Source organism: Ictalurus punctatus, chromosome 20 (genome assembly GCF_001660625.3).
Source record: "Ictalurus punctatus breed USDA103 chromosome 20, Coco_2.0, whole genome shotgun sequence".
Classification (NCBI taxonomy): Eukaryota; Metazoa; Chordata; class Actinopteri; order Siluriformes; family Ictaluridae; genus Ictalurus; species Ictalurus punctatus.
In genome coordinates, this window is record NC_030435.2 from 6,870,522 (window position 1) to 6,893,862 (window position 23,341).

General features: G+C 37.2%; 2 protein-coding genes and 1 long non-coding RNA gene across 5 annotated transcripts; 1 reads left to right on the forward strand and 2 right to left on the reverse strand.

The window, feature by feature from the left end:
- Nucleotides 1-1,878: 1,878 nt before the first annotated feature.
- psph (phosphoserine phosphatase) lies at nucleotides 1,879-8,566 on the reverse strand. Its single transcript, NM_001201161.1, is given in 6 exon segments — nucleotides 1,879-2,321; nucleotides 2,814-2,962; nucleotides 4,650-4,795; nucleotides 4,949-5,083; nucleotides 7,873-8,035; nucleotides 8,481-8,566. Coding segments are annotated over 5 exon segments (681 nt in total). The 5' UTR covers nucleotides 8,013-8,035; nucleotides 8,481-8,566; the 3' UTR covers nucleotides 1,879-2,210.
- Nucleotides 8,567-8,766: 200 nt separating this feature from the next.
- Nucleotides 8,767-11,817, forward strand: LOC108280553 (uncharacterized). The gene is made up of 2 exons (XR_001815793.3): nucleotides 8,767-9,194; nucleotides 10,520-11,817. It is a non-coding gene; the product is annotated as an uncharacterized LOC108280553 (long non-coding RNA).
- phkg1a (phosphorylase kinase, gamma 1a (muscle)) lies at nucleotides 10,095-23,218 on the reverse strand. 3 transcript variants are annotated; one of them, XM_017495645.3, is made up of 10 exons: nucleotides 22,551-22,689; nucleotides 21,483-21,607; nucleotides 20,506-20,684; nucleotides 18,116-18,170; nucleotides 17,915-17,980; nucleotides 14,463-14,626; nucleotides 12,861-12,951; nucleotides 12,463-12,616; nucleotides 11,556-11,681; nucleotides 10,095-10,801 (listed from the first exon to the last, which is right to left on the reverse strand). In XM_017495645.3, exons 2-10 carry the CDS (start codon nucleotides 21,563-21,565, stop codon nucleotides 10,535-10,537), a joined length of 1,185 nt encoding a protein of 394 aa, XP_017351134.1. In that variant the 5' UTR covers nucleotides 21,566-21,607; nucleotides 22,551-22,689; the 3' UTR covers nucleotides 10,095-10,534. The 3 variants fall into 3 exon arrangements, with proteins under 3 accessions (XP_017351134.1, XP_017351133.1, XP_047018743.1); XM_017495644.3 differs by lacking the exon at nucleotides 21,483-21,607 and having other exon boundaries at nucleotides 22,551-23,218; XM_047162787.2 differs by lacking the exon at nucleotides 20,506-20,684.
- Between the last annotated feature and the right edge of the window lie 123 nt (nucleotides 23,219-23,341).

The window sequence follows — 23,341 nt, forward strand, 5'->3', positions numbered from 1 at the left end:
TTTTTTTTATAAGGATACAATTATTATTTATTTATTTATATCTTGTAGGCAACTGTTAAGTGGATACTGAGCACTGACCTCAATTTCAATTACGTACACTATGTATTTGTTTCTTTGCCTTTTTTTTTTTCCAGTTGCAATTTATTAAATTATAACACATGACCTGTACTCAGTCCATAGGTATAAGTGATCCTGTAAAATAAAATACATTGTTCCCCAATTTATATGAATGTACCATTTCATAATGATAAATCTCAAAGACACAATTTGTGTACCTTAGAATATATTTTAATATCTCTATAGTAAGTACCAAAATGAAAAAGTCTCATTTAGAGGTACAAACATTGCATATATTAATGTAAAAAATAATAATAATAATAATAATAATAATAATAATAATACATTACAATAATTAAGAACTACTAAATCACCAACATATAAATGCTATAAGAAATTAAAACATCACAGTTTTGATCAGTTTTTTACTAGATTAGCATTTTAACACGACTGCTACACCCCCCTGGCAAAAATTATGGAATCACCACACTAGAGGATGTTCACCTGGGTTTTTTACTTCATAGCAAATAAACAAAAGCACACATATGACACATTTTGTTTAATAGCTAAACATTCTGGCTTCAAGAAATATACCTCAAACATGTTACGTTAAATTAGTTTAATTAATGGCATTTTTTTTCCTAGATCAAGTAGAGGAAAAAATTATGGAATCACTTTGTAATTTGCATTTCTAAAACAAATACCAGCACAAATCTAAAAAAAAAAAATGCTAATTAGTCTGCAGTTAAAAGAGAGTGCTTACAGAGCTTAACGTTGGACTTTTTGAAAGGAAACATGGCCAACAAGAGAGTTGTCAATTGAAATAATGGAAAGGGTTATAAAACTAATTCAAGAAGGGAGTCCAACACAGTGTACCAAAAGTGGTTGTTCCCAGTCGGCTGTGTATAAAATTTGGTGCAAGTATAAACAAAATGGGAAGGTTATGAAAGAAAAACATATAGAAAAGGAGAACAAATAGAAAATGCTAAACAAATGGGCAGAAACAGGAGTCAGTGTTTGTGAATGAACTGTAAGAAATCGACTGAATGAAATGGGACTTGCGTATAGAAAAGCCAATGAAAACCAGCACTAACACAAACAGAAGATAACAAGGTTGCAGTGGGCTAAAGAGAAGAAACCATGGAGTGTAGATGATTGGAAGAAAGTGAGATTCAGTGATGAATCACAAATTTGCCTTGGCTAAGGAGATGCTGCTGGAACTTTTGTCTGGTGTCGTTCTGATGAAACATATAAAGATGACTGCCTGAATAAAACAAATCACATGTCCCCCCACTCATTTATGATATGGGATTGCATGTCAGATAAAGGACCAGAGGGGACCTCAACAGTCAATGCACAAGTGTACAGTGAAATTTTGGACACTTTTCTCATTCCATCGATAGAAAATAGGATTGGTGGTAATGAAGTTATTTTTCAGGATGATAATGCATCGTACCACAGAGCGAAGAGTGTTAAAGCTTTTCTTCAGGAAAGGCAAATCAACTCAATGACATGGCCAGCAAACAGTCCAGATCTCAATACCATTGAAAATTTATGGTGGAAATTAAAAAAATTGGTCCATGACAAGGCTCCATCGTGCAAAGTGGATCTCTCAACTGTTATTTGAGAAAGCTGGAACCAGCTTGTTGGAGAGTATTGTTTGTCCATTAGTGAAGTCCATGCCTCAAAGAATTCAGGCCGTCATAAAAGCCTGAGTAGGAGTAAAATACTGATTCTGATTTTTCTGTTGTTGTTTTTATTGATTCCATATTTTTTTACCTCTAATTGATCTGGAAAATGTTGTTTATTTCTTATTATTTATTTACAATTTAATTTAATTTGTTTGAGGTATGTTTCAGGAAGGCAGAATACTCAGCTATTAAACAAAAAAAAAATAGTTGTGTCATATGTGATTGGATACAAAGTAAGAATGCCAGGTGAGCATCTTCTAAGAGTGGTGATTCCATAAATTTTGCCAGGGGTTGTACAACTTGTAAACACTTTAGTGTATTAAAATGTTTCATACAATGGAATGTTAAAATCCAAACATTAAAATTAGAAATCTGTGCAAGTAAGTAAATCTGTGCAATATGTAAAGTCAGCACAAAGGCTCCAAACAAGGCAATGGTGAGACAAAAGGTTGCAAAAAAACACTAAATCTTCTCAAGCTCTTTTAGCAGCTCTCCGAAACTTGTCACGTACCAAGAAGACTTCTCTTTTACTTGCTGTCGCACCACATTGCCACCGAATCCAATGAAACCACTCTGAAATATTACAGCAGTACAGTCACTCACCCATATGATGAACATAATCTCTGCAAATATGTTAAAATATTTTTTTTTGCGGAATACAAGTCATATTTCTTCTACCTTTTGTTTAAACACACACATCCTGCCCTGCCACTAGGACAGTCTTCAAGTGTGAGAGGGAATTTTGTGTTTAATTCCACATGCCACACACTGCTAACAGCTAAAATAACAAATGTACCTCGCATTTTGAAATGTATTTTACATTTGAAGACCTTAGAATTATGAAGATCTTGAATCAGACAATTCTGTAATTTTGCGATACTGAGCAATATTCTGGTGTGAATCATTACATACATTCAGTAACTTGTAAATGCCATTTATAATATTAGCTAATTTATTGTCAAAAAAAGTCAGAAGCTTATATATATATATATATATATATATATATATATATATATATATATATATATATATATATATATATATATAAATAAAATGTGCACTTACAGCAGGAGGGCAGGCTTCTAGGTCAGTGGCACCATCTCCAATCATTACTATTTTTTTGAAGCCATACTTCTCCTTCAGCAGACTTATCACTTTGCCTTTGCCTCCTGATTCTGCTGTGGGCTGAGTCTCATCAAACCCTGCATATTCTCCTAAAAAAAAACAACTTAAACAATGAGTTGGAGATCACTCAAAACCAGGTGCAGTGCAAAAGACTGCATCCTCCTCAGTTTAAAAGTAAACTATTTTAACATATAAAAGGCATCAGACAACCATTAAAAACCAAGAAAAAAAAGAGTTTGTAAAAAGTTACAATACATCAGCTTTACGGCCAAGTTAGTACAAATAAAGGTTGAGGATTGAATCAGGGAATGAATTAACAACCAAGAGGATCCAAAAGCTATTCAGAGCATATGAAAGATCTTGAAGCATTTATGAACAGGAAACAGTGATCATGCTAGTTATTAAATTATTTATTTATATACTATTACTATCCTAACAAAAAAAAAAGCCAAATATAATGTTACTATTATGCCAAGGTCACACTGGACAGACAGACACTGGCCAACCCCAACAGACACGGTTGTCGTGTTTGTTGGCTCACTGTGATAACCCTGTCATTGTCCGTTGCTGTTTGTCGGCATTAGTTTTCAACAACGAAACATGTTCAATCTGCATCTGTCAGGTAGTTTAAAGTCTGAGCAGTGTGGTATGATTTTCCAACAAACTCCGAAGTAATCTGACCTAGGCACCATTGCCTTGACGATGAGGCAAGCGTCCCTGCAAACTCCACAGAAAAGAAAGCCTGTGCGCTAGATGTAGAAGACACATACTTCTACACAGACTGTTTTTATGCATTTTTTTCTTGCGTGTGAGGGCTATTTGCTTAAAAAAATGATCAAATATATTTATCATACAACTTGCCTCGGGTGTTATCACTGTTTGCAGGACTATCTAACTATATCTAATCTATTTAGATAGCCAAAATAGATAGATATATCTATTTTGGCTATCGAACACGAGACTAGGATAGTTTGGTGTCGCAGATTTCCCCCTTAATAGTGAAGGGGGAAAATACTAGCTGGCCAAGCAACCAGCTTCATCAGCTCAATTTGTTTTTTATCAGCTGGTCAGACCAAGCTGGACTGAGTGCAGTTAATCATTAAAAAAATAAATAAATAATAATTTTAAAAAATAAATATTTTATTTATTTATTTTTAAACATCCCAATTAATGTTTCCTGACAACTGCCCAAATGAATAAGTGTTTATCAAATTTGTGCTCGTAGATCTTTTATTGTGCTGTCTTTCTCAAGTCAGGAGCATCACTGCTTGGCAAAAAGCTCACCATAGAACAATGTTTAATATATCAATATATATTAATGTTTAATATAATAAATAAATTTTCTCCTACAATTAAAATTAATGGATGCCAAGATTGTCTTGTACATTGTGCAATACGAACACCTCTTTTAAAATCTCAGCAAATGTAGTTGAGTATTTCATGACGCTTTAAACATTGTAGTGCTTGTTTCACTAGACACACCCATCTTGTTGGTCCACTTTGGAGGTAAAAAGTTTATACAGAGATTATCTCTCATCTTTTACCTTGTACAGTATGCTAATCATCCTCTACTCTCTCATAAAGGTGTCGGTATCTGACCACAAAACTGCTGTTGGCTGGATAAGTCTGACATGAAGATGTCAGATGGACTGCAGTCAGTAATTTTACACCTACAAACTGGCAATATACTGTATGTTAATGACTGTGTGTGTATGTGTGAGAGAGAGAGAGAGAGAGAGAGAGAGAGAGAGAGAGAGAGAGCTGTGCTTTTCTTACCATTGAAGTAAAATTTCAAGCGGTTGGCATAGACATGGTCAAGAGGAATGCCAAGCTGAGTGGCTACATGCTCCACAATGCAGCGAAAGCCTCCAGAAATGAGGAAGACCTTCACACTGCGCTGATGTAGCCTCTCCACAAGTTCCCTGTACATACAACAGTTAGACCTCAGTATGCTCCGATTAAATCGGTCAGTTATTCAAGTTGAAAAATGTTTAGTTTGAAATCCTTGAAGCAGACAGCGCCATATTTGTCCACCAAGGTGGCCATGTTAGGAAACTGAATCAACACCAACTTACTTAATACCTGGAGTCAGCTGAGGAGGGTGGTCCGTTATCAGTTTGTTAACTTGCTCCCGTGAACACCTGATAATGGACAGGCGCTCTGTCAGAGCTGTTTTGAATGTTACTGATCCTCCCATGGCCTTGCGAGTCCTGGGAACAAATATTATCTGATCAAAAGCCTTTTCCTTTTGCTTACTGTTCCTTTTCTGTGCTACACTTAATGTTGTTACCCAAATCTACTATATTACAACACACACACACAAAACACAATAAAATAACTTGGAGTACAAAAGCATACACATTCACACTTCTAAATGATAAAACCAACAAAATATTGTAACCTAACTCCGTATTTATCACAAGCAACAAAAAAAAGTTTATAGATATTGAAATAAAATTTCTGAATGGTATATAAAATGTGGACATCGACTTGTCTCTAAGTACTTGTTTTAGATGGGGGTTTTTCCTTCCATTTATCAGTCATGATTTTTACTGTTGGTAGTGGTAAACCGCTGATATAATTTTATACTCTCCAGTTCTTGGGTAGGTCAATATCTTTTGTTTTCCTTACTGCCACTTACTCTTAACTGTTCATAGCAAACTACTCAAGAATTTGAGGCTGTTTAAACTGCCTAGGTTGCCTATGCGTAAATCCAGGTGTGATGATTTGTGTCAAGATGCACATTTATGGAACAAACTATTAAGTTATGACTAACATGCCTAATAATTAACACACCAGTAGTTCCACAGTTTAATGCTACTAAATCATGTACATGAAGGCTACAACGGAAGCATAAACATTATTAGCATTAGTGCATTTACTTCAAATAAACCTTTTTTGAGGTTTATATATTATCCTGTAGAGGGTGCAAGTCACCCAGACCTTTAAAACTGGTTTCTATTATGGAAGAAGCTGGTTAGAAAGTTCAGTACTACTCTAAAAGTGGCCTGGTTTTTGTTTTGTTTTTTTTCCTGTATTTCTTTCGGGAGAGTGTCTAGAGGTTTTGAATCCAGAGATTTCTGTTTGATTCTTGATGTGGAGCCTGTCCATTAAGCACTCCAGACGAAACATTTTAGATGCTGTCTGAATTTCAGATCATCAAACTAAAAACAGATACACAAAATTTACATTTCCATGATAGTTAGTTTTTGTATACAGAAGCTAAATTGCAATCACTTTCCAATAACTTAATTTTATACTTTCATACAATTCCATTATTAATTCCTTATTAACTACCTGTCATCAGGTGTGGTGAACAAAATCGATATTTCACACCTAACCTATGAAAATCTTAGGAAGCTACTCAAACCTTAGAGCCAAAGTGCTACACATTCATGTCTGATTACTATTAAAGTGCAACTCAAAGTGCAGTTTTAAACCTGTTGTCACAGCCCAAGGTTCAGACACCACAGGTGTCACCGGACGCTGTATGCCATTACGTAAACAGTGGTGAGCCGGGACATGACAATGACCTCATGTTATCTATCTACCAGCAGAAACCATACAGTACTGTGCAGTTTGGTCATTTTCAAAGTTCAAGTACTTAAAAGACAAAATGGGAGAGTCTGTTAATTCTCAGGAGCTGATCATGACTTTATAAAGCCTGTTGTGTTCATGCACTCGACAAAACTCAAATGCCAGAAAGTCTTTGAGAGTTCTATAACAAAAAATGTGCGTTATCTCACATCTATACATGGTATGGTTTTACATGTGAGGACGACATAGTGCTGAAAATAAGTAACAATAAAGTAAAAGTAAAAGCCCATTGAAGCATTGTGACTGGCTCTACTTTCATTTTAAATTTAAATCTGACAAGCACAAAACAACTTTGCGCATACCAAACTTTGATGGGCTAATAATAGTATACAATGTAGTATACTAGTATACAGTAGTAATGCATGTTTAAATTAATCTGACAGTCCAATACAGACATTTTGCACAATGTATTTAATTATGTCCCAGCTAACCTCAATTCGATGAATGAGTTACAGGCAGTGTGTGAACTGAAAAAGCTTGACTTGACAGTAATTACAATCGTAAGGCTCTGTTTCTTCATTTTTGTCATTTGGTGCTAAAAACTTTGGCTAATGTTAAACATCCCTGAAGGATTTTTACACGATGCTCAACGCCAAAACAAACTGATTTCAGGTTCAGAGAAAATTATGGAAAGCAAAGCAAAAAAAAAAACAAATACACAAATCAGCCTTCATGTGTTCTAAACCCAGGACCTGATGCACAACAGCATTACGAGAAGTTATGTATTAAGACAACATGTAAATGACTTGTGTTTCGCTTCAATTATCTGATAAGGAAATAATAATAATAATAATAATAAAAATAAATAAATATTATATGTATATATATTATATATATACACACACATATATGTTTACACATATACACACACACAAGCTCCTTTTTCCTCTGGTCACTCATTTATAGCATATGGATAAAAACAACTTAGCAATACCTAGCCTCTAAAACTATACATTTACGGGTTCTCTCACTAGGATTAGGTAGTGTATGAAATGAAGTAAACTCTGCTTCCTGATGAGCTGATGTCACAGTCCTTGACTCATATCTAGGGTCAACACCTAACTGTGTTAGTAAGGGAACATAATGTGTATAAAATTCAAAAGACATAATACAGCTTAAGATAAGGTTTCATTAAATTAAGGCTATATGAGTTGCGCTTTAAGAGATGTTATAACAAATTAGCGAATCCAGATGTTCTACCAGCTGCCATTAGAGTGTATGCTACCTATAGTTTTATACTGTAAGAACTCCAGAAAAATCTATCAGTGCATGCTACATATAGTTTAATATTTGTTGTATAAAGTATCCTCTTCAATCACTTTTGCGCAAGTGAATGATTTACATGCATCCTCGCATCACTTCTGGAGATGTTTGCCTTTTCTCCTGTGCAGAAGACACTCACATTTCAGTGACAGCATCTCCAACCCCGCAGAACTTGGCGAGCTCATCGATGCCCTCCTCCCGGATCACTGTGCTGTCCACATCAAAGCACACCGCCTCGGCCAGGCGGAACGTCTCCTTCGTCTGCGCTAGCGTTATCATCCTGCACCAAGTCCTGCAAAACGCTTACAATGCACAGAAAAACGCGATTTTTAAAACTGAATTGAATTGAAATAACATGGCCTGAACTCACTGACTCGGCGTCCGCTCGAATGACTGGCTTTGAATACTAACTCGTGAACATGAAGAGAGCTGGACAAACTTATTCTGCACGTGAGATACACAACCACAATGCAAAACCGGTGCAGCTGCTATATTACTCTAACGCGATCAAAGAGCGTACAAGTATATCGTAGACTTCCCGGATGAATAATATTAAGTTGGCCCCAACTGAAGCAGTTCGCTGCTGACTAAATTATTGCATCACCCTAAAAACGGGCGAGGGGGCAGGGGGAGGTGGGGGTTGTACCGACAAGTTGGCATACAGTTTAAATAAAATCTGCAACACGCTCTGAATCACTATAAAATGTTTATAGTCTGTGTGGAAAGTTTTAGGTGCGTATTCCTTACCTTTGCACTCCGTCGAAATATTAACTACGCGATATCGTACCCTACGTTGGAAAAACCCGGTGTTTACGCCTTAACGTAACAACCGAAGAGGCAACTGAAATGCTGTTGTCGCTAGGACAGTACTTTTTCCACAAAAAGGCTCCGCCCTTCCTGGACGTCCGCCAGGTGCGCTAGCCAATCAAATCACAGTCAGGTCACAATGATTGGCCAGTCTCTCGGCCTACATGACGTTTTATGGCCGATGGTCAAACCACGTTTTTCTTGACGTACAATGTTTCCCATAATTCCCGGCGGAAGCCGGTTGTATAGTATTACCGGTCATATGTTTGTTTGCATTATCAGTAGAATTGTGATTTTTTAAAGACAGCATAGTATATATAACTATAGTTTATATAGTTATAAGCCAGCTATTTCTGATTTTATCATGTTAGACCCACATCTCTTATTGGCTTTACGATTGGAGTCTGTCCCTTTCCAATATACCTCGAATGGAATAGACTCGCAAATTCATCTTCTAGTATCCATTGAATAGACGTCTTCGCTGTATTTTTTAAGCACCGCTACACACAGGAGTTTGTTTGCGGGACGAAGTGTATGAGCGGTCATAAAGGTTCAAGGGCGGGACCCTCTTATGACAGTCAGGCGAGAGGAGCCATCGCATCCAATCACATGGAACTACATTCAGTTCTGTAACATAACTCGTTCCTGCTAGTGGTGAGAACTGCAACTGCATATACTGTATAGATATATAGTATGAAAGTTCTATATACATTCTACAATTTTCACCTTTTGTTAATGTGCTGAGAAAAGGTTTATTTGTTTAGTTTTCAGTTCAAGATTATTTACACATTTTGTTCTGAGACGATTATTTGTTCTATCCTGAGAAAGTTGATTATTCATTGGATGTCAAATATATAATGTCATTGTAATAATGTAAATAAGAGTGTATAGTGTTTTACTTGTTTTTAATGTATATGTTAAATGTCCTAACTGGGAGGGAGAACCTGGATAACGTGTGCCACAATGTCATGAGGAAGCGACACAGTTTTAGGATTCAGTACTAATAAGAAAGGCTTTGGACCACTTTGAGACAGTATTAACACTCTGGAGCCTTGAGAAAGTGCACTGTGATGCCCAGGTAGCAGCAGCAAGCATCTAACTAATGCCTGTGATAAGGAGACACTCCCTGTAGAGTGGCATGTTACATTATGTTAGCCACAAGCTCACTCCAGAGTCATCTGGCCACCAGCACTTTCAAGCAGAGCTTATCACCAGAGCATGTAGTCTTCCCACTCTTACTGATGAGATGATAGCTATCAAAAAGGCAGTTATTCTGTACAAACCCATTCCAGTTTGGCATCTTGTGTAGACTCATAAGGTACTCCAGCATAATGGGTGGATTCCACATCAGTCTCTTGGGGAATTCTGGTAGATAGACATGTTTTTATTCCTTTCAGAATAGCCCTCAAAGAAATGCCAACCCCTGTGCTGTGACATGCTGTAATTTCCCATATATACATCCATATTTACCTGTATGTGCACAGAAGGTATTCAGGTGATTGTCAGCCTCCAAGGCAGTTGAGAGGGTCAAAATACAACTCATTTGAGGCAATATCTCTTTCGTTAATGCTGCTTTTCATTAATTTTGCTTTACATCTAACAAGTTAAATAGTTTTATGAGTATATAGTTAAAACTCTCATTTCTGGCCACACTGTACATATGTGAGGTATGTTTAAGCTTATTAATGAGGTTTAAACACACATCTGTTGCTGAATCCCTGGAGATATACAAATATTTCAGCTTCCATAATGTAAAACAAAATGAATTAATTTAGAGCATATTTCTTTTACAGTACAACTCATAGTTGCTCTCCTTACTTTTAAATAAATTATAACTAAAAAATATTTGCATATTTACCATTGCAAAATAAGATTACATGTCAGTTTCCTGAATTTAGCATAGCAACACATTCAAGAAAAAGGATTTGTAACATTCTTGATCAAGCCACTTTCTTATTTTCCTGTTTCCTTCATTTCAGATGTCTCCTTTTCATCTACCATGTTCGCAATGATGAATTTTCAGCCTCGGCCGCTAAAGAGAGTAAAATGGCCTTTGGGCTGTTCTCGAACAGGGCTGCTCTGTTCTGCGTCTGGCCCTTCTTCACCCAGTGTCCATAGATCTTGAATGCACAGGCATCGATGAGTTTGCGAATTGGTTTCACTGCATAGGGGTCACTCTTGATCACGTCCTTGGTGATGGGTTTGACACGACGATAGTTGCAGTAAATGCGCACTGAAGCAAGGACGGTCATACATATGACCTGGAAACAGAAGTGGGAAACAATTGCACTTCATAATAGGGTCAGTCCATCTCAATTGGTCCAATAATTGTAAAGTTAGTTGCTTGCCTGTTTTTCTCTTCTTTTTTATTGTGATTACCTCTATGTCATCCATGTACATCTATGTACAAAACCACCAGTTTTTTTTTCTAAGGCTAGTAGAAATCTAGGGAAAAGCCTACTTTATTCAAGCATTTTGAGGAATAAACAGAGGTAATATAAGCATAACAAATAATACAAATGAAAAGCATTTGACATTAATTATGTTTATGATTGACATAAACATAACTGACTACAGCTTAGAAGGCACTTACTGCTCTTATCATAGAAGAATCAACACCAGAGCTCTGTTTATGAAACTGTTCATTTGTAAAACACCCAACTGAACACTGTAATTCCATAGTGGGATCAAATCTATACACGCATAACAACTGTACCAACATGATACATCAGTGTTCTTTAAATCTGGCCCTTGAGGTCCACTGTCCTGTAGAGTTTAGCTCCAAACCTAATCAAACACACCTGAACAAGCTAACCAAGGTCTTCACAATTGCTAGAAAATTACAGGCAGGTAAGTTTGGAGGTTGGCGCTAAACTCTGCAGATTTGAAGAACACTGACAGATCATGCTTCACTGTTGCCAATGTTGTCAAATGTAGTAACATTTTAGACCTCATTGACAAGCATAAGCTATTGTATGTCAATCATAAAAATAATAATTATTAAAAGTTACTCACTTTAAACTTCCTGTATGGACTGAAATGTCGCACCTCCTCGACCACATACTGCTGAAAGAATGGGTGATTTAAGGCATCGAAGGCTGTGTAGCGTTGTTCTGGATTCACCACCAACATTTTGGAGATCTGAAAACAATAATGCTATATATTTTTAGTTGTTTGTTCATTTTCAGTGTAATCAATAACAGCATGGTTCTAACAGTAGCGCCAACTGCATACAAATTATAAGTTTATATTCATGTACTCATTCTAATGTTATTGGTTTTTATAGTAACAGCTAATTAATGTGGACTTGTATGACAAATGATCTACATAATCTAGGCCAAATGAACAAATTTTTAAAAATGTGTTGTTATTTTTTATAACTAAAAAAATGTTACGGTGAACCTTTCTGTTAGGAGACAGTTATTTAATGTTTATAGAAGGTGTCTCCAGTGTTGTCAGTGCGTTGTCATGTTCAGTACGTTTTCACCACAAGAGAGACGTCATGCCAGAGGGCTTTGCATTTTGCAGTTTCTCTGTAACACAACAAGCTGCACTGTTTGTCTTAGTAACTTCACAAGAAAGCTGGTGAGGGAATAACTTTTTATGCTAAAGTAAGCGATAACAGGGACTAATTTATCTCACAGATTATTCACTACAATAAATGTAACTATAAACAGATCAAAAGTATGACATGTTATTCATTAATAAGTAAAGAATTGTAACTGTTGGCAAATTGTTGAAGGTCCAAATGTCCGTTATAGAAAAATAATCCACTTTGTGTCAGGCTGTATCACACTACCTGTCGTGATTTACTCCCTATTCCAACTGCATATTTAATATATTTGAGTGTAAAAAATTTACAGCAGAAAACCTAAACATAACATATGTGTGTGTGTGTCATATTGTGCTCCTCATTATATACCAGATCTTTGACTGTGTCTGAGCGATCATCCCACTCTGGAGATGTGAACTGGTAGGTTCCTGCCAGTATCATACGCAGCATCAGCATCTGTTTCCTGTGCCAGAATGGAGGAGATCCAGCCAGCAGTGTGTACATGATCACGCCAGCACTCCAGCTGTGGAAACAACAGCTCAGTTTAGATTAGTGAGCTTCTTATATCCCAGAGGAACAAGAGATCAAAATAAGTTATGGAACATTAAAAAAACGGGTTCATATATCAACTGTAGAACCCAATATCATAATTTCTATTTGCAAAGGCACAGTTTGAAAAGATGACTTTAAATGAACATATAAGCCTAAATATAAGCTAAAATATTATTTGGGATTGTGTAAGTGCTAGTACTATTTTCCTAACTTACATATCCACTGCAGTGCCATAGCCTGGATGATGAGGATCCATGGAGCACTCAATGATTTCTGGAGCCAAATAACCAGGTGTTCCACATACCTCTGAGGTTTAAGTGAATAATGATAAATTTATTATAAGTAACTGAGTAGCTGACATACACTGACATACATTTTATTAAAAATGATTTAAATAAAAATGTTCATCTTATTACAATCCTTAATATTAAATAATAATTAAATGATCATTTATATTGTGAAAAAAGCTATAATAATAATCATCATCATCATAATTATTGTTGTGTTAAATTTCTATGCTTATATTTAATCCGTTAATATAGGGTATCTAATTGTGTATTTTATACCCAACATTTTATTTTATAAAACATTTTAAATGATTTTTTTTATAAAAACTTGTTAAAATATATATATATATTTCCAAATATTCTTATGTACAGTTGTATGCAAAAGTCTGACCATCCAATCAATTTACATATTTTGTAGATTTTTTAAGTGAAAAGAAGTACTGCTGCAGCAAACAAAAAGTAAAAAAAAAAATTCTGCAAATGTTAATGCTGATATTTTATATTTAATTAACTTAAAAATAGAATAACAAAGGATAGGCCATAAATCACTATTATGACTCATTAGGCAGGTCAAAGATGGTCAGTAGGAATAACAATAAATTATCTGACTTTTAAATCCTTATGCTAACACTCAACAATCATGGGCTCCTCTAAGCAGCTGAATGAGGATTTAAAAACTAAGCTAATTGATGCCTACAAAGCAGGGTTGAAAAAAAATAAAGCAATTTCCACTGTCCTAATATTTAAAAAGAAATCAAAAAATACTCTGCTCTCATGGATATCAAACAATTGTAAACAAAACACACGTTTATCAAAAAATACATCTTTGTTAAATATAGGTGTGCAACAATTATTGGCACCCCTATGAATTATATTTGAAGATATTTTAAAAAATCTTAGTACACCTTGGTGACTAGGAACAGGAAATTGTTCAACCCTGACTTCCTGTTTCACAGGGGTATAAATATGAGCTAACACGTAGGCCAAATTCCCTTAGTCATTCATAACAATGAGTAAGACCAAGGAATATAGCTGTGGTGTGCGACAAAAGGTTGTTGAGCTTCACAAAATGGGAAGTGGCTATAAGAAAATAGCACAAGCATTACAAATGCCCATTTCCACTCTTAGGGCAACAATTAACAAGTTCCATTTGTAAGAAAAAATGATGACAATGTAGAAGATCTCAAAGAAAAATAACTTTATTGCTTTATTTACTGTTGAGACAAGGTACAACTGAGCAGTTGAGAGTTAAGGATGTTGCACAAGGACTCAACAGTGGAAACTTGGCAGTTTTGGGATTTGAACTGATAACCTTCCAATCAACTATGTTAATTGCATGAATTGCACTGAAATGTAGTCTGAACTGCAAAAATATAAGAAACTACAGACAAGTTTCTGATTGCATAGTGTAGCATTCAAATTATTTTCATGTTTCTAAAATTCCCTAGGAAATCATTGCATGAAAGGCATCTGACAATGGTTAATAAAATAACAAAATCAGATTCAGAGGGATAAACATAAAGGACTTACCATTGAGCTTCTGCTGCGGTGCAATCTGGACAGCAAAGCCAAAATCAGTCAGTTTGATGTTCATGTTGTCATCCAGGAGGATGTTCTCAGGCTTCAGGTCTCTGTGAACTATGTTCTGGGAGTGAAGGAAGCTGATCACTTCTAGCAAAGCACGCATAATCTTTCTGAAAATAACACAGTGTTACATGTTATGTACAGTATGCCACAGAAACCAACACACTAACTGGAATGACGCTTCGCTACAATGCGAAAGTTCCACTGAGACCTCTTTGCAGTGTTCCTCTCGAGATCTATTCTCCACAAACAACATGCAGGAAAAGGAAAAGGAAATAGAGAGGTGCTAGATGGGGAATTTGGAATAGACTTAAACGACCCGTTTTCCACTGCCCAATATAACCCTATCTAATGCCCGTACACTTAAGAACAAAATGCTTGAACTCGCAGCTTTAACGAAATATAACAGAGACTTTAAGAGAACGAATCTGCTTTGCATTACTGTAACGTGGTTAACGGAGGAGACTGATGATATAAACCTTGAGGGATATTCACTAATTTGACTGGACCACGATAGTCAGAAATCATCCAAAACCATTGGAGGAGGACTATGTATGTTTGTCAACGACAGCTGGACAGTAAACATTATGGTGTGTGGAACCTATTGTTCAACCCATTATGAACGATTATCTGTCTCATTTAGACCACACTGCTTGCCCCGAGAGTTCGGACAAATCAATGTTATTGTAGTCTATGTACCTGGGCCAAATTTTGCACTTACAGCCGAGGGCATTGCTGCCAGCTACAACAAGGCATTGTGCAACTCAGCGGATGACCCAGTGTTTCTTCTTGGAGACTTTAACAATTGTGAAGTATATGCCAAAATTGGAACAGTATATTATTTGTCTGAAGAGACTGGGCAAAACCTTAGACAAGGTTACACCCACCATTAGGACGTTCAGACCATAATGTCATTCATCTCCTTCCAAAATATAGACAGATGTTAAAAAGGAATAAACCTGTCGTCCAGCAGCCACTGGCAGTACTGGGTTCTCCCCTTTGGCTTCCACGGAGCTCCAGTGATGTTCCAACAATGGACGTCGTCCTACGACCACACAGGCCATTCACAGCCACCTACCTGGACGACATCTTCATCCCCTCCTCCACCTGGTCAGACCACCTACACCATCTGAGATACATATTTGGGAGCCTGCAGAAAGCCAGACTAATAGCTAACCCTAAGAAATGCCACCTCGGGCTGACCGAGGCACAGTACCTGGGGTATTACATTGGCTTGGGCTTGCTAAAACCCCAAGAAAAGGAAACAGAGGTCGTAAATGAATACGCACAGCCTAAGTCAAAGAAACAGGTACATGCCTTTCTGGGGTTGGTGGGATACTACATTAGATTTGTGGCTAACTTTTCCTCTCTTGCCTCCCCCCTCCCACACCTCACGAAAAAGGAACAACTGGACCAGGTGCGGTGAACTGAAGAGACAGAGCATGCGTTTCAAGCCCTCAAACAGGTTCTCACCAGCTCCCCGTCCTTCGAAACCCAGATTTTGATTGGCTCTACATGGTCCACACAGATGCCTCCAAGACAGGGCTAGGAGCTGTCCTGTCCCACACCTTGGACGGGGAGGAGCACTCGGTCCTTTCTGAGGTCTGCTGTGACAAAATATACTGCCATTGATAGAGAAGCTGGCAATAAAATAAGCCATAGAAGAGCTGCTGTGCTAACTGGCAAGTCGACACTTCACACTCGTGACCTACCAAGCGCCTTTGCAATGGATGGCCTGGGCAAAGGACACCAACACCGTGGTAACCAGGTGGTTTTTGTCGTTACAGGACCATGGAAACACAAATTGCGTCTCCTGCTGATTTGCCTTATGGGCCCTGCATCCACGGGCAGTAGGCTCAGAGTTGAGGGGGGAGTACTGTGACAGCGAGCATGCAGCACGCACACACAAACACAGATGTGCTCCTCACATGACTGCCACTCAGGTGCTGAACGGACAGCTCAGTTTCAGCACTGCAAATGTTTTGGACAGCTTGACAGTGTGTGGCTGCAAGGCATGGTGGCAGAAGCACACACGGCTGGTGGTTAATGAATGGAGCGGCAGCAATTCATCCTCCAGCAGATGCTGGGACGATATAAGAAGCTCGCAGCAGCACAGAGAGGTGAGATATGTCTCCGTGTTTGATGTCACTGATTACAGGCGCAGATAGAGAAGACCCCAGCACCGACACGGGAAGATGGCCCTGCATGACACCTTCCACTAAAACCTTCACACCCTCTCCATTTCCCTCTCCTCACAAATAAATAAATAAAATAAACCAGCACTGTTTTCTGCATGTAAACTGTCTCCTGCGTGTCTGTGTTCAGCCCTCCGCAGCCTGAGTGATCACAATAGAGTGATGGCAAGACAACAAAAACGAGTACAACTGTTTGATGGTGACCCCCAAAACTTTGTAAATAATTTAAAAGTTTTTTATTCACAATTTTATAACACTGTAGGTGTTGTGAAATATGATACTCTGACAAAATGTGAACCTATGAGAATAGACGTGGGATAGGTTATCAAAGTGCTCAGTAGAATTAAACCAATAAGGCTACTGGTCCAGATGGCCTTAAGGGCATTGTTCTAAAAGAATGTGCAGAACAACTTTGGCATGTATGTACTAGGCTGTTTCAGGTCTTTTTAGATGATGATTTTGTACCAGTAGCATGGAAAAACACTATTGTTATTCCAGTACCAAAAACACCTCATGCCATTTCCAGCAACATTTAGATAAAACGGATGCTCATGTCAGAATTCTTTTTATGGATTTCACATCAGCATTTAATACTGTACAACCGCAAATTTTTAAGCAAAGATTGCAAGATTTAGGTGTAAGTAGTTGGTTAATTTTATGGATTGAGAAATTTTTAAGAAATAGGCCCCAACAAGTCTGTGTAACAGAATCTCATCTGATTGTAAAGTTTTAAATTAAGGGTTACCTCAGGGATGTGTATTATCACCTCTGCTTTTCTCTGTAATGAACCTCAGTGTAACAGGGATGATCTCACTTTAATCAAATACACTGATGACTTGGTTTTAATTTCTAGCCAAATGGACACGAATAGTTCAACTTATTTTGAGTATATTAAAAGTCTTGTACAGTGGTTAGATAACAGTCATCTACAATTGAACTTTGAGAAGACAAAGGAATTATGTTGTGGGAATCAAAATAGGGCAGGTACGGCTGCATTTCATATGAACAAGTTATTATAAAAGGTGTAAAGGTAGAGCAAGTTTTAAATTTTAAATATTTAGGTACAATCATTGATAACAAATTCTCATGCCAGACCCATACTCATGAGGCCCTCCCTTCAGGGCGCAGGCTGCATATACTGCTCATTGAAAAGGGCATATTTAAACGATCATTTGAATTTTCGAATTAACAAACATGGCCAACCTTGTCTCTTTCTCACTCAGTGTAACTTTCTCAGTGAGATAATCAAACAGCTCTCCTTTTTTCATCCTGTTAGTAAGAAAGTAAGAAGACATATCACAGTTTTATGTTCTTCTACAGTGCACAGGGAGATTTTATATACAGTGAAGTTGCTTTTTTATAGATAATGTCTATTGAGTAGTGTGCCAGTAGTAATGTACTCACAAGTCAAAGACCAAGAAGAAGAAGGCTTTTGTCTCATAGCAGTCCTTCAGCTGAACTATAGAGAGAAAGTATACTTTATATATACAGATTTATGATAATAAACAGTATATTAAAGTAGAAATTTATATAGTACCATAAATATTAGTCATACAGTTTTTGTATTTTGTATTTAAGTTATACAAAAAAGAACTTTACACATGCCCAGTGGTATAATACTAAAAACCTATTCTGAGTCATTTTTATGCCTCTGCCTCTTCAATTAGCGCAATATTTCCAAAACAATTGGTTGAATGTTTGTAGGATATATTATACAAACATTCAACCAATTGTTTTGGAAATATTGTGTGTCTGTCTGTCTGTCTGTCCAAGATTCTCATTAGCATGACATCTCAAGAACTAGTGGTTGAATGTTTGTAGGATTTGTATTGAATTATCATTGTAGCCAAGAGATGAACTAATTAGATTATGGATTTGATCCAGGGTCAAGATCACAGCAAGTTCATATGTCTGAAATATTTTTCCTTCAATAGCTTCCTTCATGTTTTTGGGAACTGGGAGGGCACAGATGTTTCACCTTCTTTTATGTTATGGCCTGACTCCAGACCAGGCTCTATTTTTCATGTTTCTATGACGTAGACTTGAAGATACTTTTGAGAGTGATGTTACAGTAATACAACCCCAATTCCAAAAAAGTTGGGATGCTGTGTAAAATGTAAATAAAAACAGAATTCAATGATTTGCAAATCTCATAAACCCATATGTTATTCAAATAGAACATAGAAAACATATCAAATATTTAAACTAAGTAAATGTACCATTTTAAGAAAAAAATAAGGTAATTTTGAATTTGATAGCCGCAACACATCTCAAAAAAATTGGGACAGGGGCAACAAAAGGCTGGAAAAGTAAGTGTTAATAAAACGAAACAGCTGGAGGAACATTTTGCAACTAATTTGGTTAATTGGCAACAGGTCAGTATCATGATTGGGTACAGAAAGAATATCTTAGAGAGGCGGAGTCTCTCAGAATTAAAGATGGGATGGAATCTGGATGGAAACATATGTTGCTCTAAAACCTGTATATACCTTTCAGCATCGATAGTGCCTTTCCAGATGTGCAAGCTGCCCATTCCATAGGCAATAATGCACCACTATACCATCAGAGATGCAGGCTTTTGAACTGAGCACTGATAAAATGCGGGTGGTTCCTCTCCACTTTAGTCCTCTTTAGCTTAAAGGATGCAGCACCCATGGTTTCCAAAAAGAATTTCAAATTTCGATTCATCTGACCACAGAACAATTTTCCACTTTGCCTCAGTGCATTTTAAATGAGCTTTGGCAAAGAGAAAATGGTGGTGTTTCTGGATCATTTTCATATATGGCTTGTTCTTTGCATGATAGAGCTTTAACCAGCATTTGTTGATGGCACGGTGAACTGTGTTCACAGACAATGAGTTCTGGAGGTGTTTCTGAGCCCATGCAGTGATTTCCATTACAGAATCATGTATGTTTTTAATGCAATGCCGCCTGAAGGCCCGAAGATCACAGGCATGCAATATTGATTTTCACCCTTGTCCATTGCACACAGAGATTTCTCCAGATTCTCTGAATTCTTTGATGATATTATGTACTGCAGATGATGAGATATTCATAGTCTTCGCAATTTTACGTTGAGGAACATTATTTTGAAAATGTTCCACAAATTGTAGATGCAGATTTTCGCAGATTGGTGAACCTCTGCCCATCTTTACTTCTGAAAGTCTCTGCCTCTCTAAGATACTCTTTTTTATACCCAATCATGTTACTGACCTGTTGCCAATTAACCTCCAGCTGTTTCATTTAAGTAACACTTACTTTTCCAACCTTTTCTTGCCCCGTCCCAACTTTTTTGAGACATATTGCGATAATCAAATTCAAAATTACCTTATCTTCTTCATAAAATGGTACGTTTGCTCAATTTAAACATTTGATGCAAATCATTGCATTCTGTTTTTATTTACATTTTAAACAGCATCCCAACTTTTTTGGAATCGGGGTTGTATAATATGTTGCGGTTTATGAATGTTCTAAAGAACAAGACATCTATTCAGAAACAGACAATAACATAATTGAGAACCAAGGTTTGCATGAGAAAAGGGAAAATGTATGTACAAAATATCCAAAGGAGATATGCAAGGAGCTATCAGGTCAAATGTGGTTTCACATGTATCACATATAAAACAGGAGCTGAAAACTTTCTGAATTTTTTGTTATTTGTGATTATGAAGGTGTCTTGATTTTGTCCTGAAGGTATGCAAAGTTTTGCTTCCAACTGTAAATGAAAGAATGCATGTCTTGATTGTTCTTGTATTTGGTTGTCTGCTATCTAGTATGAAAAGAATGAATTCTTACTTATGTTCTCTTGCCCACACACTTTCCTCAGGATCTCGATCTCTTTCATTGTGGCTTCCCTGATCTCCGTAATCTCTTGAGGTGTCATTTTATCTGATGGTGTTATGTCAATGATTTTTACCGCATATTCCTGAGTTGTACGTTTATTTACACAGCGTCGGACCACGCTGCTGACTCCCCTGTACAAGAAATTCGAAATTCAGAAAACTTTGAACAGCTTGCCTACAATGTAATCCCTGAGCATATATATATATATATATATATATATATATATATATATATATATATATATATATATATATATATATATATATAAAAACAGGCAAACATCTCAAATACATACATATTCGCTACCTTTTTATTCATTGCTGAATTAAAAATACATCATTTCATGAATTTGCTTTGTCCTCTCTGGGCCAAAAAGTGTGCCAAGCAAATGCCTGAAATTTAGCATCTTTAATTTAGCAGTGAATAAAAAGATAACAAGTAGACTGAAGACTAAAACAGAATGCAACAATGAATAATGAATAATAATGAATAATAGGTTTCCTTTAATTTTTTTTTTTTTTAAATAATGAAGTCTTTCAGGTAAACACAGAGCATTTTATATGGATGTGGATTAGGATTTTTCCACACCCTAGATTGCCACCCCAATAAAGTCACTAGGTCTAACCTGCACACACCATTGTAAGAGGTCTGGCTACGCCCCTGCTGTAGGTATGAGAGTACTCGTATATGGTTTGGCACTGACCAGTCATATGGCAATGATGAACAATTGCCCTGTCTTGTCATACATTCACAAGTGAAATTACACTTGAATGAACAAATAAGTCCTCATGGCAATAAGATGTGAGAAAGGAAAAATGAACACATCGGATTTTACCGAGATAAAGATAAATGATCTAGTGTTCCAGACACTCGCAGCTTGTATTAACGGACAATTGTGACCTTGTGTAGCTTAAACACATCACTGCTACCTTCCAAGGATCTCCTTGGGATCATATTTTTGGTAGAACTCCTGAGCTCCCACCCAGTCTGGGATCTCGTCATCTTTGGTCATGATGATGGTTTCACAGATTATCCAAGGAAACTCAGGTGCAACCTTAATGAGAGCAGACAACACTTCAGTGTCATGGTAGAAATTATGGAAATGTTATAAATTCCTTAGACGGTCTACCAGTTTGTCCAGCTTGTGATTATCAACGACGGAGTGTCTTGTTGGAGCAGCTGAATCGGTTCTCTTTCACTATCTTGGTCAGGAAGTGTACACTACTAACTGCTGCTGCTGTAATTATAAAGGCTGGCCTGTGCTCAATCCAGGAATCATTCACAGTATACACATAGGCCTACTGAACATCCCTTCAACACACTCAGTCAGTACTTTTGACTAAAAGGTATAGAGCTGTAATGATTTATAATTGCACTATTCAGTGCTACCCAGAAGAAGATGGGTTCCCTTTTGTGTCTGGTTCCTCTCAAGGCTTCTTCCTCATGAGCTTGTCCTTGCCACTGTCATTGGGGATCTAAATCAACAGCTTTGCGGCAATGTCTATTGTCAGTATTGTCTACTGTTAACAGCGCTTTACAAATAAAACTGGATTGACCATATAACCATTGTAAGCCATTCTAGCTAAAGAGTAACTGAACGGCATAGTAAGAAGTGGCATATCAAACTACACACACCGCCATTTATGGGTTATGATGACATTCTCAGCTGTTACAGTTCTGACATAGTATTTATTCCGGTAATACCCGGTCACGAAAGGAGCGATTGTAACCTAGTGCAGCTAATGAAACCCTAAAAGGACAAAAATTCTTCTGAATAGATGACTATTCATTTGGCAGATAATATCGGCTGTATTACAGTTATGTTTACTATTGATATCCAAAATGGTGTGCAGGCTTCAGTCGCAATGCAAGTACAATTTGGCTTCCGCGGACGCTATTCTCCATCTCGCGCTACGCCGCTAAACCGGCGATTTACATAAACGGTTGACATAACGGGTACGCTGTCACGACAAATCAGCGAAAAACAAATCGCATACCTTGATGCATCAGTATTCTCTGCTGTTTGTTTGTTTGTTTGAGTGTAGTTCCGATTTCTTGCTTCTCTAGACGTCCAAATCAGTCCATGATGCAGCAACAGTATGTTACGGTGCATGCGGGCACGAGCACAAACTGCAACACGCGAAAGGGCAGTGAGAATGTCACGCTCCAAAAATAAAATAGTCCGAGCGGCTTATAGAGCCTGAAAACGCGCGCGCACACACACACTCACACACAGTGCACGACGTGCCTAAAGCTCACATTGATTGATTGATTGTACCTACGAGTCAGGCCTTTGATAACAAATCTGCTATTTCATTCATTTTAGTGAACAATAAATGAGTTTCGTTTGCACTTTCTAATCACATATCAGTGATTCTCAATGCATGCTCAAATCGCTGATGTTATGAAGCCAGCGTGTGCAAGTGTGGTTATTTGTCAATAAAATCTTGAATGCAATTAAAAAAAAAATGTAAACATGGTAATATAAGAAGAGCCTGAAGTCTGTATGTCAGTATATCCACTGACTAGGAATGACCTAGCTGGGTATATACACTTATAAGTTATTTACTACACGAGTCACCTGTCCTCTTCAATCAGTACAGTACGGGTTGAACATAATGGCTATCACGTCTGCATTCTGCATCGAAAAAGATGCCGGTGATGATGTCGCTCCTTTTGAACCGTGTAAAAGATGTGCTGTGGATGTCATCAGTGGATGTTCATCAGAAGTCTTAAAAAAAAAAAGATGCCTACCGAGTAGGCTCTGCAATAATTCCCCAGTTCAAAA